The sequence below is a fragment of the Bos taurus genome, chromosome 6 (genome assembly GCF_002263795.3).
Source record: "Bos taurus isolate L1 Dominette 01449 registration number 42190680 breed Hereford chromosome 6, ARS-UCD2.0, whole genome shotgun sequence".
NCBI classification, from domain to species: domain Eukaryota; kingdom Metazoa; phylum Chordata; class Mammalia; order Artiodactyla; family Bovidae; genus Bos; species Bos taurus.
This window is the reverse complement of record NC_037333.1, coordinates 22,730,688-22,747,219: the sequence shown is the minus strand read 5'-3', so window position 1 is coordinate 22,747,219 and position 16,532 is coordinate 22,730,688. Positions and strand designations below refer to the sequence as shown.

The 16,532-nt window shown below is 38.2% G+C and overlaps 1 protein-coding gene across 6 annotated transcripts in view; it reads left to right on the top strand.

The window, feature by feature from the left end:
* The window catches only part of BANK1 (B cell scaffold protein with ankyrin repeats 1), a 321,139-nt gene that overhangs the window by 269,094 nt on the left and 35,513 nt on the right, over positions 1–16,532 (top strand). For 4 of the 6 annotated variants that reach the window (XM_059887725.1, XM_010805953.3, XM_059887726.1 and 1 more), the window contains 2 exons: positions 3,058–3,360; positions 7,908–8,210. In XM_059887725.1, coding sequence (XP_059743708.1) covers positions 3,058–3,360; positions 7,908–8,210 — 606 coding nt within the window. The remainder of the gene's footprint in view (positions 1–3,057; positions 3,361–7,907; positions 8,211–16,532) is intronic. The other 2 variants (XM_002688119.6, XM_024993521.2) reach the window with 2 other exon arrangements.

The following is a 16,532-nucleotide window of genomic DNA, read 5'->3' as shown; positions in this document are numbered from 1 at the left end:
AAATGAGTTTGCACTAGTTCTCTCTAAGGTCCCCGCTAGCTGTAATAGAATGTAATTCTATATATAACGACTGAAGACAACCAGAATCTTCCTCCATGTACATAATTCTACCCATCATGCCTGACTCCATAGGTTCACAACAGCTTGCTCACTGGGCTAGTCTGATGGGCATCTCCCACTCAACATTTCTAAATCTGAAAGCCCCCAATCATGCCCAAATCCACTCTACCTGCTGATATTGCCATGTCAGAAAATGAAGATTTCTTCCTTGTTCAATTCAGTCCCAAAACTTGGAGTCACCCTTTTTTACTTTCTCTCCTATCCCACTTCCAATGTGTCAGATAGTACCGTGAACTCTTCCTTCACAATACAGCCAGTATTTCCTTACCCTATCACTGTTATTTATTCACACCGTCCACTCTGGCATCAGCTCTCCCCTGGATTGTCGCAATAACGCAGTGGCTCTTAATGGAGCACTATTTTCTGTTCTCAACAGAGAATGCATGTCAGTGAATGGAGATTTTTGTTGTGGTCATGAGTTGAGAAGGGAGTTTTGCTAAAAATTCTGCTAAATATCCTGCAATACACAGGACATGCCCCAGGAAACACAGGATTATCTTCTCAAAAATGCCAGTAGTACTCTGTTAAGAAACCTTGAAACAGCTGCCTTCTTGTTTGCCCCTAATATTCTGTACTTCATGAAGGAACTATTCACACTTCTGCTCCAAATTCTCCTGTTCTTACCTCAAGTCATTTGCACTTTGAACAGGTCACAGCTGATGCTCCACAAAACTGCCTACCAGTTTTTCAACTGATGGGATGACTTGCAAATCAAATAATATTAAATGCAATTCCTTAACTAGCATACTTTGGCAAAATCAGTAAACTCTTCAAACACTAGGGCAGAACACAAAATCATGCTAAATGATAATGTAATCAGTTGATGCACTAAATTTTAAAGTTATACATTTAATATCATTTTAATGATTTATTATCATTTTAGTGGTAATGAAAGTGATGTAAAGGCCATCATTGATAATGACCATATATTTATTATGACATTTATTCTCAGAAGTACTACCTATAATAAGAAGACATTATTTCAGCTATTGGTACAGAACAACCTCAATTCTACAGACTGTTGGGACCTGAAACTGTCACCGATATGAAATTCTGTGCGATTGGACTCAGGCCTCTGACTCTTTCCTTAGAGAAGAGGTGAAACATAGAACACCCTAAGTCAGCAAATTTCCATTGGTATCATTTCTGTGAAGTTTCCTAAAACCCACTGACCCACCATGTATGACTCTAGGGCTGTATTCCAGGTTTGGGCATATTTGACAAGGACTAAGGAGACCCTGTTGCTTAGACAGTGTTACATAAAATAGACTACATAAACTGAGCATGTTGACATAAAGGTAGCTGTAAGGAATTGCCTATAGCATGAATGTAATTCTAAGTTGATGATCAATTTGCCCAGACAGGAACAGTGAAGTCCTTTTGCTAGCCTGAGCAATGATTTCTTTCCAGCCACTCCATCATTTACTCCATCAGCATATCTAGAAACTCCTTTATTTCAGGCTGTGTTTGGGGTTAGAGGCAGAAAGATGAATGAGGTCTGTGCAGAGATCTGTGCAAGAACGAAACACCGTCTGCTCTGCCCCAGCTGATAGTTAAAGAATCTTGGTTGCAGTTCTAATACTGGCAGCTAGACCTTTCTTCTTTCCCACAAGAAAAATGAGAGAAATTAAAAATAAAATTCATGTAGAAATATGTAGTACCATCATGGACATGATTTTCCCACATGATTGATTTTTTTCTCCTGATGCTAAAAAATCTCTACAGTGTAAATCTTCATATAAAAAAAATTCCTCTTTGTCTGTACTCTGCCATTTGTCTTCTTTAGCTGTGTTTTAGTTTAACAAAACTTTGAAACAACAGTTATTTGCTTTTCTATTGCACTCATGACAGCAATTCGCCTTTTCCCTCCAGTATAGATTCCAAAGTTCATTTCAAACTTTTGTGAATACTTTATTTAGAGCAGAATTTCTATAAAGAAAATATAAACCACAAGTTTTAAGATTTAAAGTTATTGCATTATATATTATTCTATTTTCTTCCTAAGTGGCTAGAGGGCATTTATCGTGTACAGTGTAAACACAAATAATGGAATCATGATTCTTAGAGTAGAGGAAATTTGCCTGAATCATTTGGTTAAATTTCAAGATAGAATAGATTTTTTTGGTGAGAGAACTGAGCCTTAGCAATATTTACCTACTCAGCTCAGTGCTCTGTGATGACCTAGAAGGATGGGATAAGCGGGTGGGAGGGAGGCTCAAGAGTGAGGGGATATGTGTATATTTATAGCTTATTCAGAAACCAGCAGAATGTACAGCAGAAACCAGCACAACATTGTAAAGCATTATCCTCTAATTAAAATTTTTGAAAAAAATTTTAAAAGTAGAAATTTTTTTAAAAGTAGAAAAAATATTTACCTATTGTTGGTAATTTAGATGCATTCCCAATGGAAAAATATCAACACTTTATCAAATAGTATTTTTAAGAATTAAGATGTCATCTGGTGATAAATGTTAAATAATTAAGAATCACAGACTCATTTGATCACAGTATTTATAAGCAAGATAAGATTTTTGTTCCTTGTCTTTACCTTTTCCATCACTTACTTATTACTTGTTAGGTTGGTTATATTGTTGTCTACTAAAAATATGGTAATGCAGTCATATACTGAATCTGCTCGAACAATAACTTTAGAGAATTGCAATATTATTATATATGTAATATCAGAATATTACATATTATTATTGTGTATGAGAGTGTCATAAACTGAAGTAGCAGGATGTAATGGAGCTCTCTCGGTAAATATTTTAAAAGCTCAACAATGGCTATTCACCAAAACTACGTGTTTGTTAGCTTTCTCCTGTATCAGTTGATAAAAGTTTAATTAACATTACCACCACTTCTGTACCAAGTTACAAAACATTTACTGCCTCCAGATGGAGTGTTTAAATGAAATCCTACAATCTTTATCATAAACAGCCGTACAGAGCCCAGATCTCCACCATAAAAGCTGGCCTTACAGGCAGAGGTCAGAAGAAGCCAAAGTGAATGAAACGGCAGAGGAAGAAGAAGAGCATGAATCAGGCATGGAGGCAGAGCATGGCCCTCCAGAGGTGGACAGTGAGAGTGAGAACCAGTACGATGACTTGTATGTGTTCATTCCTGGAGACAACCCTGAAAATAATTCCCAAGAGCCCCTTGTGTGCCCCAGACCACCTCTCCCCCCACCACGACCTGTAACCACTGCCTTCCAACTGGAAAAACCTCACTTCCCAGTACAAGGTAAGTTTAAGTTTAAAACAACTTTGAAACTTTGACACGCTTACACAGCATACAGTATAGCAGTGGTGAAGCTATACAAAGATCACCATTTAAAACCAAAAGAAACTTTCCTCCTGTTCTTTAATATCTAAAACCTGCTGCTGCTGCTAAGTCGCTTCAGTCGTGTCCGACTCTGTGCAACCCCATAGACGGCAGCCCACCAGGCTTTGCCATCCCTGGGATTCTCCAGGCAAGAATACTGGAGTGGGTTGCCATTTCCTTCTCCAATGCATGAAAGTCAGAAGTGAAAGTGAAGTCGCTCAGTCGTGTCCGACTCTTAGCGACCCCATGGACTGCAGCCTACCAGGCTCCTCCGTCCATGGGATTTTCCAGGCAAGAGTACTGGAGTGGGGTGCCATTGCCTTCTCCGGATCTAAAACCTGAGAAATCAGCTAAGAGGTACCTGGCACTAACTCCCTTCCTCCCTCCCTCCCTTCCTTCTTTCCTCCTTTAGTCCTTCTCTCTCTACCTTTCCTTACCCCTCACTCCTCTTCTCTCTCCCTCTCTCTTTTTCTTGCTTTCTCCTTCCAGGAAAGAAGTCTCATTACAAAGCTTTCTGTAAGTAAAGAAAGAAAATTTGGAAGGAGTCTGTCACTCTTCACATAAAACGAACCTCAAGCACCATGTGGAAAAGTAAATGACAACTTTGGGTTTTAAAAATACTCTTAGTTTTCTGGCAAAAGAGAAAGGCTAATGTGTTACAGATTTGAAAATGAGCTTGGGCACAGTCCCTCAGTCAGGAGCTGCAGGGGAAGCAAGTGGTAAAGGGTTTATCACACTGTGCATTGAGACCAAAGTCTAAAAGCACTCTGTCTCGCTAAAGTGGAAGAACAGTTAAATGACTGTGATAGCATTGTTCCCAGATGCAGGAACGAAGCTGTGTAGCAGCAGAGGTGGGAGTGGGAGTGGGGATGAGGGGCAGGAAGCATCCCCGGGAGCTTCCACGGTAGGCTTATCTTCCTGGAATGTTCCACAGCCTGGCAGACTTTTCTGCTCACTCCTACAGTCACTAATTACCACCCACTTTACTGATCATTCTTTCATGTTTATTTTCCAAATTCATAAAATATTCTTACAGAGAAAATTTAATAAGGATGAAAGAAGCATCTATTATTAAAGCCCCATTTGTCACTGTACTTGAGTTGTCAAGTCCTAGAAGGCTGTAAAGTCTTTAAAGACTATTTTTAAAAAGTGAATTTTGAAACCATGAAATTCAGCATTTGTGTTCTTGAAGGCATTATCCCTATAAAGGTTCAAGTTAATCAACATAAACCCTTACTAAGATCATGCACTTTATAAGAGATGGAAAGTACTTCTTAATGAAAAGTGCGGGAAACCTAGTGGGTACTTTCTCGATTCATTCACTCATTCAACAAACACGTATTGATTACCTACTATGTGCTGAACTCTTATAGACTGCTGAGATAGATCAAGGATGTAGGTATATCAATATTGGGAGTGGGGGGAGAGATGTAAATTAGTATCTGCTTGCTTTCGTGCATGCTCAGTCACTCAGTCATGTCTGACTCTTTGCAAGCCCACTGAATATAGCCCTGACAACAAAGTTTTGGTGTATTTTTCCCACTTTTATAGATGTGAATAGTTTTATTTAGTTATTAAAATCAGTTATTAAGAAAACAAGGATGTCTTATATCAGGTTAAAGCTATTAAAGGAGTTAATTTTTAGCTACTTTTTAAAGGGAGCTAAATAGTTTAAATAAAATTTTAAATCCTGTTTTTTCTAATGTGAATTTCCATATATGGTATGTTGGTTAGGAGGTTAAAAATTATTCCACAGAGAGTAATTTTCACCAGATATCTAGGACCCCAAGTATAATGTTGGCCTATATATCTTCTGAAAAGTACTATATATAAAAAGCAACATCATACAAAAACTCACTCCTGTTATTTAAAAACCATATTATTACATTTTCAATGCAGTGTTACTTTTAATTACAGTAGGAAATGGGTACCCTTTCTAGTATTCATGCCTGGGAAATCCCATGGAGAGAGGAGCCTGGCAGGCTACATACAGTCCATGGGTTTGCAGAGTCGGACACAACAGAGTGACTGAGCACAATTTTAATATCATATTTTTTCATGGGGCTAATACTGGAAGTGAATTAAAAGTAAAATGCCAGTATTTTTTCTTAAAATTTTTTGATTGAGGTCTTTAAAAGTAAGACTAGAAGCTCCCACTTATTTTTCGCTGGAGACTTTAGCTAGTGATAGCTTCAGGAATTGTTCTGTACAAGTTTTTTCCAGCCTTCAAGTCACTGATAAAGAGATGCCACCTCATGAATGCTCTAAGCATCAAATTTCTTATGATGGATTCATGAGCATATTCATTGGAGAAAACAGTCTCATAGAACACTTTACAGTTTATAACTGACATCCTGTCTCTTTGGATCTTCACAACAAACTTTCAAGGCAACCGTCATTATGATCCCCCTTTGATTTGGGCTTCCCTGGTAGCTCAGCTGGTAAAGAATCCACCTGCAATGCAGGAGACACTGGTTTGATTCCTGGGTCGGGAAGATCTGCTAGAGGAGGGATAGTCTATCCACTCCAGTATTCTTGGGCTTCCCTGCTGGCTCAGCTGGTAAAGAATCTAACCGCAATGTGGAAAACCTGGTTTCAATCCCTGGGTTAGGAAGATCCCCCAAAGAAGGAAATATCTACCCGCTCCAGTTTTCTATCCTGGAGATTTCCATGCACTGTATAGTCCATAGGGTCGCAAAGAGTTGGACACAACTGAGTGATCACTTTGATTTAGATCCAAGACCCTAGAGCTTGTAATTAGAATGTGTCAAATTCTTCCATGGACAGGTTTCCTGGGCTTTTAGGATTCTTATCTTTGTTTTACATTCTTTCCCAATTATTTCAAAAATTGGATTATAGGAGTGATATATTTTAATCATTATTTACTAGTGTGCAATCTGAGTTGAGAAAACTCAGATCCAACTCCAACATGAAAAGTATAATCTAATACACTGGGAAATGAAAAGTGAAATGTTTTCTTTCTAGTGCAAGCCCAACTTTAGAAAGAGTTGAGAAAGGAGGTAGGAGGAGAAACAAAGAGAGTTAACAGCTCCGGAAACCAGTTCATAAAAGTAAGATAGTTGACACATTCCGCTAAAAATGAAACACTACACGTGTTTCCCACACACTTAATCTGGTTTCACCTAGGATGCTGTCAGTGAAACAGAAGCCATGAAGTCAGAATCTCAAAACCATATTATTCACAAGGGAAAAGGAAAGTCTTGGACATTTTAAAGTTAATGCCAGCCATGTTGGCATCCATACTTCTTGGGTTAAACTAACTGAAATAAGCTAAGACTCGGCAGGGAGGTGGTCTTGGGCTCTCCTTTGGTCTCTCCTCATGAGTCTACCTAAAACAGTTGCTGAATCTTCTTATAATAATACCTTTTTATTCTGCTTTTAACTGTTTGTCTTTCTCCCTACCTCCTAAGTTTTCGCACTAAAATATCCATTAAGTAAGCTAAAAATTTTTGATCAGATTCTTACTAAACAGAAAGGAGACTAATTCTTCCTTAGTTCATGAGCATGAATCTCAGAACAACACAGAGAATTAACAATTTTTCAGTCAATAACTGAAATAATTTCCATTTTTATTGTGTTTGTTAATACTTTAACACTTGTCAAAAGGACACATTTAAAAGATTTTTCTCATCGTCTGGCAGAGAGAGCCAGCGAGATTCTCTTCAACTTATTAATTGATCACAGTATATAGTATCTTTGTCTTCCAAATTAACTGCTGCTAGAATATTTTAATATGATCTTATAAAAATATGTAAATATTTTGCTGAATGTGAAAACCATAAAAGATTACTGAATAAAGACTATTTATTAACCATAAAAGATTAATTCTTGGAAAATTAATCTTCAAGCCATTGATTTTCTATGCCATCTTTTATTTCATGAACCCTACTTTCAATATCCTTTATCAAGGAATGAAGTTCATGTTGGGCTATAGAAATCAAGAGAGCCGGATTGGGACTTAGTATAAGAAGCTAAACAATGGTACTTTTGGCTATTCTCCTCTGTCATTTTCAGAGAAATCAATTTTAGACAAAATACTTGATTCAATCCCTATAAAAGGTAAAATGACTTCAAATTTTTTTTAAAAATTTTGAGAACACTAGGCTTGAAAAACACAAGCTTTCAAAGTATTTGATATTTGAGGCTTAGTTTTATGATTTGATTTCCTGATGTTAAATCATTCATATTCTATGTGGAAAGTAGTTATATGCCTATTTGTATGTTTTCAAAGAATGCCATGTCTTTAACGAACTTATTCTAAGAAGTTAACAATTACAGACTGAAGGAGAATATGTTAGTAAATTACATGATTCACTTTTCTCTTTTTGGAATTTATAGAGTAATATGCAAATTATTTGGGGGGGGTGGAAATTCAAGCAACTGACAAATGGACACCAATAATATTGTATAAAATATAAATAATTACCATTCAAATATTTTATAAGCAGGGAAATTGTTGGAAGGCCAAATGGAGAGAAGTCAAAGTTGGTGTGATTTCAGTGCAAGATATGAAACAGGAAGTGATTCCGAAGAAGAAAAGAAAGAAGATGAAAAGGATCAGGAAGAGGAGGAAGACCCATACACTTTTGCTGAGATTGATGACAGTGAATATGACACAATACTGGCCAATAGGAGTATAAAGAAAAAAATTGGAAGTCGTTCATTCATTATGAACAGACCTCCTGCCCCCACACCACGACCCACAAATATCCCTCCAAAAGAGGAAACTACACCTTACATAGAGCAAGGTAATTTGTTTTGTTATTGATGTTACTGTTTGTGTGTGTGTGTGTGTTTTTGGAGGATGTCCTGTCTTTTGGTAGGATCTAAAGCCTCAAAGATTAAAAGTATGTTTTAGAGTCATAGTTAAGTTGTGTTGGCCCATTATTTAATTTAAACACACAGTGGATAAAGAAAATAAGGACAATGTGTGGGGTTCTGGTTTGTAATTGTTCACTAAGAAGGATAGTTTTGACTATGAAGCCATAGTATGTGCAAAGAAATACTCTTTGGTGCTTCTTCCATAATTCTATAAGAGCAAGCTCAATTCCCATGAATAACATGCAACACAAGAAAAACATAGGTACCTTAATTTTTGCCCATCTTCCATTCACAATAACTTAAACAATCTAAACAGTTTTGAATACTAGAATCTTAGATATGCAACGCCAGTTTCTTTGATAATTGTACTTCACCCCCAATGATTAAGATTCACTTCATCCATGATAGAATTTTTGCTTCATTTTAGATTTCAATTCTTTGTCATTCTCAGTTAAATATAAATATAAAAAACATAAAAAAATCCTTAAAGCTTTCTTATATCTATAACCCCAGTAGGATGTGTTGACTTTGCTATTATTTCTAACATTCTTGTGTACTCTGCTTTGGTGCATTCCATGAGTCACCGGTGTCTAAGACATGACTTTTATTCATCAGTGTATCACAGACACCCGCACTTAACCCTACATTTGGGGTTAGATACCACCCTGCTGCTGCTGCTACTGCTGCTGCTGCTGCTAAGTTGCTTCAATCATGTCCGACTCTGTGTGACCCCAGAGATGGCAGCCCACCAGGGCCCGCCATCCCTGGGATTCTCCAGGCAAGAACACTGGAGTGGGTTGCCATTTCCTTCTCCAATGCACGAAAGTGAAAAGTGAAAGTGAAGTCGCTCAGTCGTGTCGGACTCTTTGCGACCCCATGGACTGTAGCCTACCAGACTCCTCCACCCATGGGATTTTCCAGGCAAGAGTTCTGGAGTGGGTTGCCATTGCCTTCTCCGAGATACCACCCTAGGGACTGAAAGTGTGAAGTAAACCATTGTTTCCATCTTTGAGGTGTTCTAAGCAACAGCTATCCAAATAAATATATAGTACAATTTGACCTTTTATTAGAGATTTTTGAATAAAATATTTGTGATTAATCAAAATGTTTGGGTGACAACTAAAGATGAGAGGCAATCTATTATACATTCAAATAATCTAAACGAAGTACACAAGCAGAACATTTAAATATATACCACAGATTCACTCAAAAAGAACACAGTTATTCATCTGTGATCAGTATGTGCAAAAAAAGCCATTCTATTGTGTAAACAGTATGTATTGAGAGATTTGTATAAGAAAATTGAGCAAGTTTGTCCACTATAGTTTTACACCTACTTAACAGTGATATGCTGATAATGTTCAAGACACTATTAAAAAAATAGAAACCAATAACAAATTAATAAAGATTTCACCTAAAATAAAATGTCAGCTGGAACAATTATTAGATTATTAAGGCAAGGGATAAGTTGTAATTAGAATTTTTCACATTGTCTAACATAGTGGCTCTAGGATATTACATACAGGCCTTCATATCAGCAGATTCCACATCTAAGGATTCAACCAACTGCACCTTAAAAATATTCAGTAAGAGAAAATTCCAGAAAGTACCACAAAGCAAAACTTGAGTTTGCCTCCAGGGCAACTGCTTACATAGCATTTAGATTGTATGTTCAGCTAATTATATAGCATTTACATTGTATCAGGTATTATAAGTAATCTAGAGTTGATTTGCAGTAAACAAGAGAATGTACATAGGTTATAGACAAATATTGTACCACTTTATAAAAAAGACTTAAAAAGTGAAAGTGTTAGTCTCTCAGTCATGTCCAACTCTTTGCAACCCCATGGACTGTTGCAACAGGCTCCTCTGTCCCTGGAATTCTCCAAGCAAGGATACTAGAGAGGGTAGCCATTCCCTTCTCCAGGGGACCTTCCCAAGCCAGGGATCGAACCCCAGTCTTCTGCATTGTAGGAAGACTCTTTACTATCTGAGCCACTAGGGAAGCCCAAAAGAGACTTGAGCATCTGCAGATTTTGGTATGGAGAAAGGAGGTCATGGAACTAATTCCCTGCAGAACCTGAGGGACAACTGTACTAGCTCTTTGACAAAGTTGTTAAATCCCAATAAATATTTTTTTAAAGAGAGAAGATAGACATATAATTTAATGAAAGAATTTGGTTATATTCTAGAAATTTTTCAACAGGTACATCATCTTTGGCATCTCAATCTTTAGGGAATTCTCAGGACCACAAAGACCATAGGGTTTCTCTACTTTTTGCTCTTTATCTTCTCTCCCTTCTGTCAACTGTCATATTCTTGTTTTCCATGAATTCATTCTTGTGTTCTATTTTTTCTGTATCATTAATTTCTCTTTGTTTACTGGTAGTGGGGGCAATGGAGTTTAATTTCTTTGTCATGGCTTTTGTCTCATTTTGCTTTGATTCTAATTTATAAATTTCTGTGATATTTATTTCTCTTTAGTTCTCATATCATCTGTATTATCTTTCCTCGTTGCTTGTCTGTTTGGTCTGGAACTCTTGATACCTCCATCAGATAGGTGGCTCTTCTTCACTATGCTTTCATGTTGAAGAATGAAGCACCAAAACCTAAATGGAAACTTGCCCTGCTCACTTGGGGACTGCACTGTAGGGCAGTGGGTAACCAGCCTTTTCATTGAATTATCCCAAAGTGTTAGTTTTGATAGATCTATTTTTCCATTTTTCAATATATCTAGAATAAATTCCAACTTATTGTAACCTAATTTATATACCCAGTTACCAGCACTCTGAGATCAGAGTCTGGGAAGAAGACTGGGAAGTTTCACCACTCGGAATGCACTATTGAACTTGTTCTCCCCGTGTTCAGTCCAATGCCTGAAACTCCTTTCGCCCACTGTGCCTTGTGTGCCATGGTCCTTCTATTCACTTTCTCCAAGAACAAACTGTTCATCATAGATGATTGCCTTATTTCACTGAAGAATGAATTAGAAGCAATGCCTGCTTTAGACTGCCAACCAAGCTCCATGTTCTGTAAGAGCATAGGGATGGTTCTCCTTCTCCTTCATAGGTTTATTAATTACATAAAGTTTTATTAAGAACCACATGATAAATTCTTTCTGTGTATTAATAATTCAAATCCCCTACATAACCATGGTACAATTTGTCTTTTATACAGACACACAGGAACTTTAAAGAATCTTAGAAATCTTGAGTTTCTAAGAAATTTAAAGGCTATTTATCTCACCTACTCATCCCAAGTCCAACTCCTGTCGGTATTTACAGGAAATCTTTCATTCAATTACACAATCAAATTTGTTCTCACAGCATTTGTGTTATATGCAGACAGGGATCACTGTTAGGTGATTTATTTTGTTTTTGTTTTGTGCTTAAGTAATGGCATCCCACTCTAGTACTCTTGCCTGGGAAATCCCATGGATGGAGGAGCCTGGTAGGCTGCAGTCCATGGGGTCGCTAAGAGTCGGACACAACTGAGCAACTTCACTTTCACTTTTCACTTTCCTGCACTGGAGAAGGAAATGGCAACCCACTCCAGTATGCTTGCCTGGAGAATCCCAGGGACGGGAGCCTGGTGGGCCGCTGTCTATGGGGTCGCACAGAGTCGGACACGACTGACGTGACTTAGCAGCAGCATGATTATTTTCCCTATATTTCAAACCAGTAGCAAAAACTGAACTATAAATGAGGTCATAAAAGTCTCTTTCCATTATTTCTTCCTTTTCTCTTTTACTGGGATATCCTTGCTGGCCTCTTCCTTTTATGCTATTGATTGTTGATCATATTGTTCTCACATTAGGAAAACATTACCTCATCAGCCAGTTCTTTTTTGATGTTCTTTGCATTTCATGGGATAAATGTCTTTCATCATGGCTTCCTTTTTTCTTTCCTAGCTCAGGCAACTCTATTAAATAGAATATCCACCATTTCCCAGAAAGCCATCCATTCAATGTGAAGAATATTAGTTTGCTCTAGTTCTTGCCAGAGCACAGAAGCAATAGCAGAATGTTGGCACATCTGGGGTATGTTAACGTAGCCAAAAGAGAAGGGTGTGGAGTGGGGGATGGAAGAAGAATGCAGATGCCCAACTTACTGTTTCAAAAACTCAAGAAAGTAATAGCAAAGTGACTAGGCAAATAAACCAGAGAGATACAGGAAAATCATGTTGGCTTTTGTGGGATAATAGAATGTGTGTGTGTGTGTGTGTGTGTGTTTAGTTGCCTAGTCATGTCTGACTGACTCTTTGCCCAGGAATTGAACTCACATCCCCTGCATCTCCTGCATTGCAGGCAGATTCTTTACCACCAAGCCACTGGGGAAGCCCCATCCAAGTGATTAGAAGCTTGAAATTTTTACTCTCTAGAGAAGGGAGAAGGACTGAAAGTGGATTAAAGATCAATCATGACTGTGTGGGGAAGCCTCCATAAAGTGCTTATATTATGGGTTTTCAGGAGCTTCCAGGTTGACAAACACATAGTAAGGGAGGCGTGCCCCCAGATGCTATGGGGACAGATTCTTTTGTGCCAGAGACTCCCAGACTTTGCCCTATATATCTCTTTATCTGGCTGTTCATCTTTATCCTTTATCATATTCTTCAATAAACTGGGAAATAAGTGTTTCCTTGAGTTCTGTGAGCTACTCCGGCATTTTAATAGAACCCGAGGGAGGTTGTAAGAACCTCCAGTCTGTAATCAAATCAGACAGAAGTTGTAGGAAACCTTGGGACTGGCACCTGCAGTAGAATGGAAGCAGGTTTATGGGACTGAGCTCTTAATCCGTTGATCTGACACAATGTCCAGATAGATACTCTCAGAATTGAATTAGAATGATGGAAATTGTGGTATATTCATACAGTGTTGTAGGACTTGGTGGGGGGAAAAGCCCACACATTTGGTGACCCGAAGTGTCTGAAATGAAGGGTGAGAGTGGTGTGAGATGGAGGAGACACACAGAAAAGAAAAGCCCAGGAGGAAAGTTGGGTTTTCCCAATACTGCTTTGAAGGTAGGATTCAGATTCAGCTGATATTACCTAAGCAAAAAACTTCATATACTTGAGATTCAAATTCCTCATTGTAAGTTGGGAACAGAAACACTATGTACCTTAAGGATTGTTTGGGCTTCCCAGCTGTCTCAAGTGGTAAAGAAGCCACCTGCCAATGCAGAGATGCAAGAGACATGGGCTCGATCTGTGGATCAGGAAGATCCCCTGGAGGAGGGCTTGGAAACCTACTCTAGTAATTTTGCCTGGAGAGTCCCATGGACAGAGGAGCCTGACAGACCTGGGTCACAAAGAGTCGGACACAACTTAAGTGACGGAGCACACAAGCAAGTACAAATAAATGACAAAAGGGACAAGAACCACATCAATGTGGGTAGAACAGGAGACCTCACTAGCACTACAGAGGATGATCAGAAGAATATGTCAATTTACTAATTTCTAAATTTCCCATTTTAAACTAAGTATTCTAAGTACTCCTAGTTTGAAGAGGGGAGCCCATACATAATTGGACAAACTTCTAGAATATTCACTTACAGCTAAGCATTCTAATTTCTTTCATGCAGCATGACATATCAGACAGAACATCTATTTCTACCATCACCACTGTCCCCTGTCCACAGAAATGTAGCTTATTAATACAAAATTGAATCCATGGTTTGTTTTATCAAGAGATATGTTCCTGGGTTTTTAAAATTCTATTCTTATTATACTAAACCTAATTTTATGTTAACAACCAAAAAAGAATAACTCATTTTTCTTAATGAAAAGTTTTTGAAGTCTGCCTGCTTCTAAATACCATATTCTCTCCATCTTTTGCTCCCTATAACATTGAAAAGGATCAGATTCATCAAGCTTAAAGAATAGAGAGGAATTGACAAGGATTTACAATCCTGAGTGAAAGAATTCTTGATTTAAGGCTAATCAAGGAAACAAAGTGAGAACTTTTCATAGTATAGATAGATTGATAATAAAACTATATCCATAAATCACGCATAGAGATAGCTGCCTATTGTGGAAAATTTTTCAACGTCAATGAAAAATTTCCCATTTTCCCCTCACACAATTAATAAAACCAAGATCATTCTTCAGAGTCTATGTTGCTGATTTGGGGTAGAATATAATTTCCCTTTCAATTCTCAATTGCTACTGAGTTACCCTTGGCATTTTACAGTGCAACAAAGTTGTATATGACCTTTTTGAGAGCTACTCAGCTACTGGGACCCTAAAATGTCAAGTACAACTCAGTTGCTCAGAAATTTTCCACTTGCAATTCACTTGTACTTGAAATTGATCACGTCCAATGCAATTGAAATGCAAGCAGAGAAGAAGAAGAAGAAAAAAAAAAAAAGCCTTGTAGAATCACTTAGGAAAATTAATCTATATCATTGTAAATGTGACAGAATGGAATGGCTTCTATCTCATTGTTGTTATTCAGTCACTAAGTTATGTCCTGCTGTTTGAACCCCATGGACTGCAGCACACCAGGCTTTCCTATCCTTCACCAACTCGGAGCTTGCTCAAACTCCTGTCCATTGAGTCCATGATGCCATCCAACCATCTCATCCCCTGCCACCCTCCTCTCCTCCTGCCCTCAATTTTTCCTGGCATGAGAGTCTTTTCCAGTGAGTTGGTTCTTTGAATCAGGTGGCCAAAGTATCAGGAGCTTTGATACTTTGATACAAATCAGGAGCTTCAGCTTTAGCATTATTATCTATCCTCATTAGTGAAGACATATGGGCACATCTATTAAAGTAAGCCTTAGATCAAGTGCCTTGCATTCTATTTTCTAGCCCAGTGACTTTGTCCAAAGCATTATCTTCAGGACTTAGTATATCACAGGTGTTCTCAAGATAGAAGGACATATGTATCATCTGTTTGTAAGATATGGATTAGGGTACTGGTGCAGCTCTGCAAAGGAACAGTTCAAGTTGTGCTTACACTGGGAATTCTGGTCTTTACCCCTTAAAGTACAATACTCTTGTGTGCCTGATGAATCACTTTAGTCATGTCCGACTCTTTGCGCCCCTATGGACTATAGCCTGACAGGCTCCTCTGTCCATGGGATTCTCCAGGCAAGAATACTGGAGTGGGTTGCCATGCCCTCCCCCAGAGCATCTTCCCAACCCAGGGATCAAATCTGTGTCTCTTTACACTAGAATCTCTGCTAAATTTGTATTTTAATAAGAAGCCTGATTGACCTAGAGTAGTAGTTCTTAACTGGTGGTGATTTGACTTCCAGGAGACATTTGGAGACATTTGGCAATATTTAGAGACATTTTTGATTGTCATGGCTAAGACATAGATGTTACTATCATATATGCCAGGCCACAAAATGTGTCTCAACAAATTTAAGAGGATAGAAATTATATCAAGCATTTTTTCCAACCACAATGGTATGAAAATAGAAGTCAATTACAGGGGAGAAATGGGAAAAACACAAACATATGGAGACTAAGTAACATGCTACTAAAAAAACAACGGGTTAATGAAGAAATCAAAGAGGAAGTCAGAAAATAAAATGCAATGAAAATAAATACACAACTTTCCAAAATCTATGGGACGCAGCAAATGCAGTTCTAAGAGGGAAGTTTATAGCAATACAGATCCACCATAAGAAACAAGAAAATCTCAAATAACCCTGTCCTTTTGAAATTTTCAATCTACATTTTTGTGGTTTGAATCTTATTGGCAGAACTAGTATTTAATGTTTATTCAGAGTGAGAGTGACCCAGTCTTACTGGTTACTTATTAGTGTAGTGAAGTCGCTCAGGTGTGTCCGACTCTTTGAGACCCCATGGACTGTAGCCCACTAGGCTCCTTGGCCCATGGGATTTTCCAGGCATGAATACTGGAGTGGATTGCCATTTCCTTCTCCAGGGGATCTTCTCGACCCAGGGATCGAATCCAGGTCTCTCGCTTTGTAGGCAGACGCTTTACCATCTGAGCTACCAGGGAAGCCCCAGTTACTTATTAGGACAGCAATATTTCCTGATAGAAAGTGAAAAAAAAAAAAAAAAAAAGAAGCCAGAGAACTGAAAGGTAAACTCATCACAGCTTCTAGAGGATAGCAGTGACTTCCTAACAACCCAAACCACTTCTCTTTGCTTTTCATTTTTTCCTTTTGGCCTTGCAACTTGTGGGATCTTAGTTCCTCAACCAGGGATGGAATCAATGTCCCTAACCGCTGGACCACGAGAGAAGTCCCCAAACCACTTCCCTTTGAAACAAAAGAA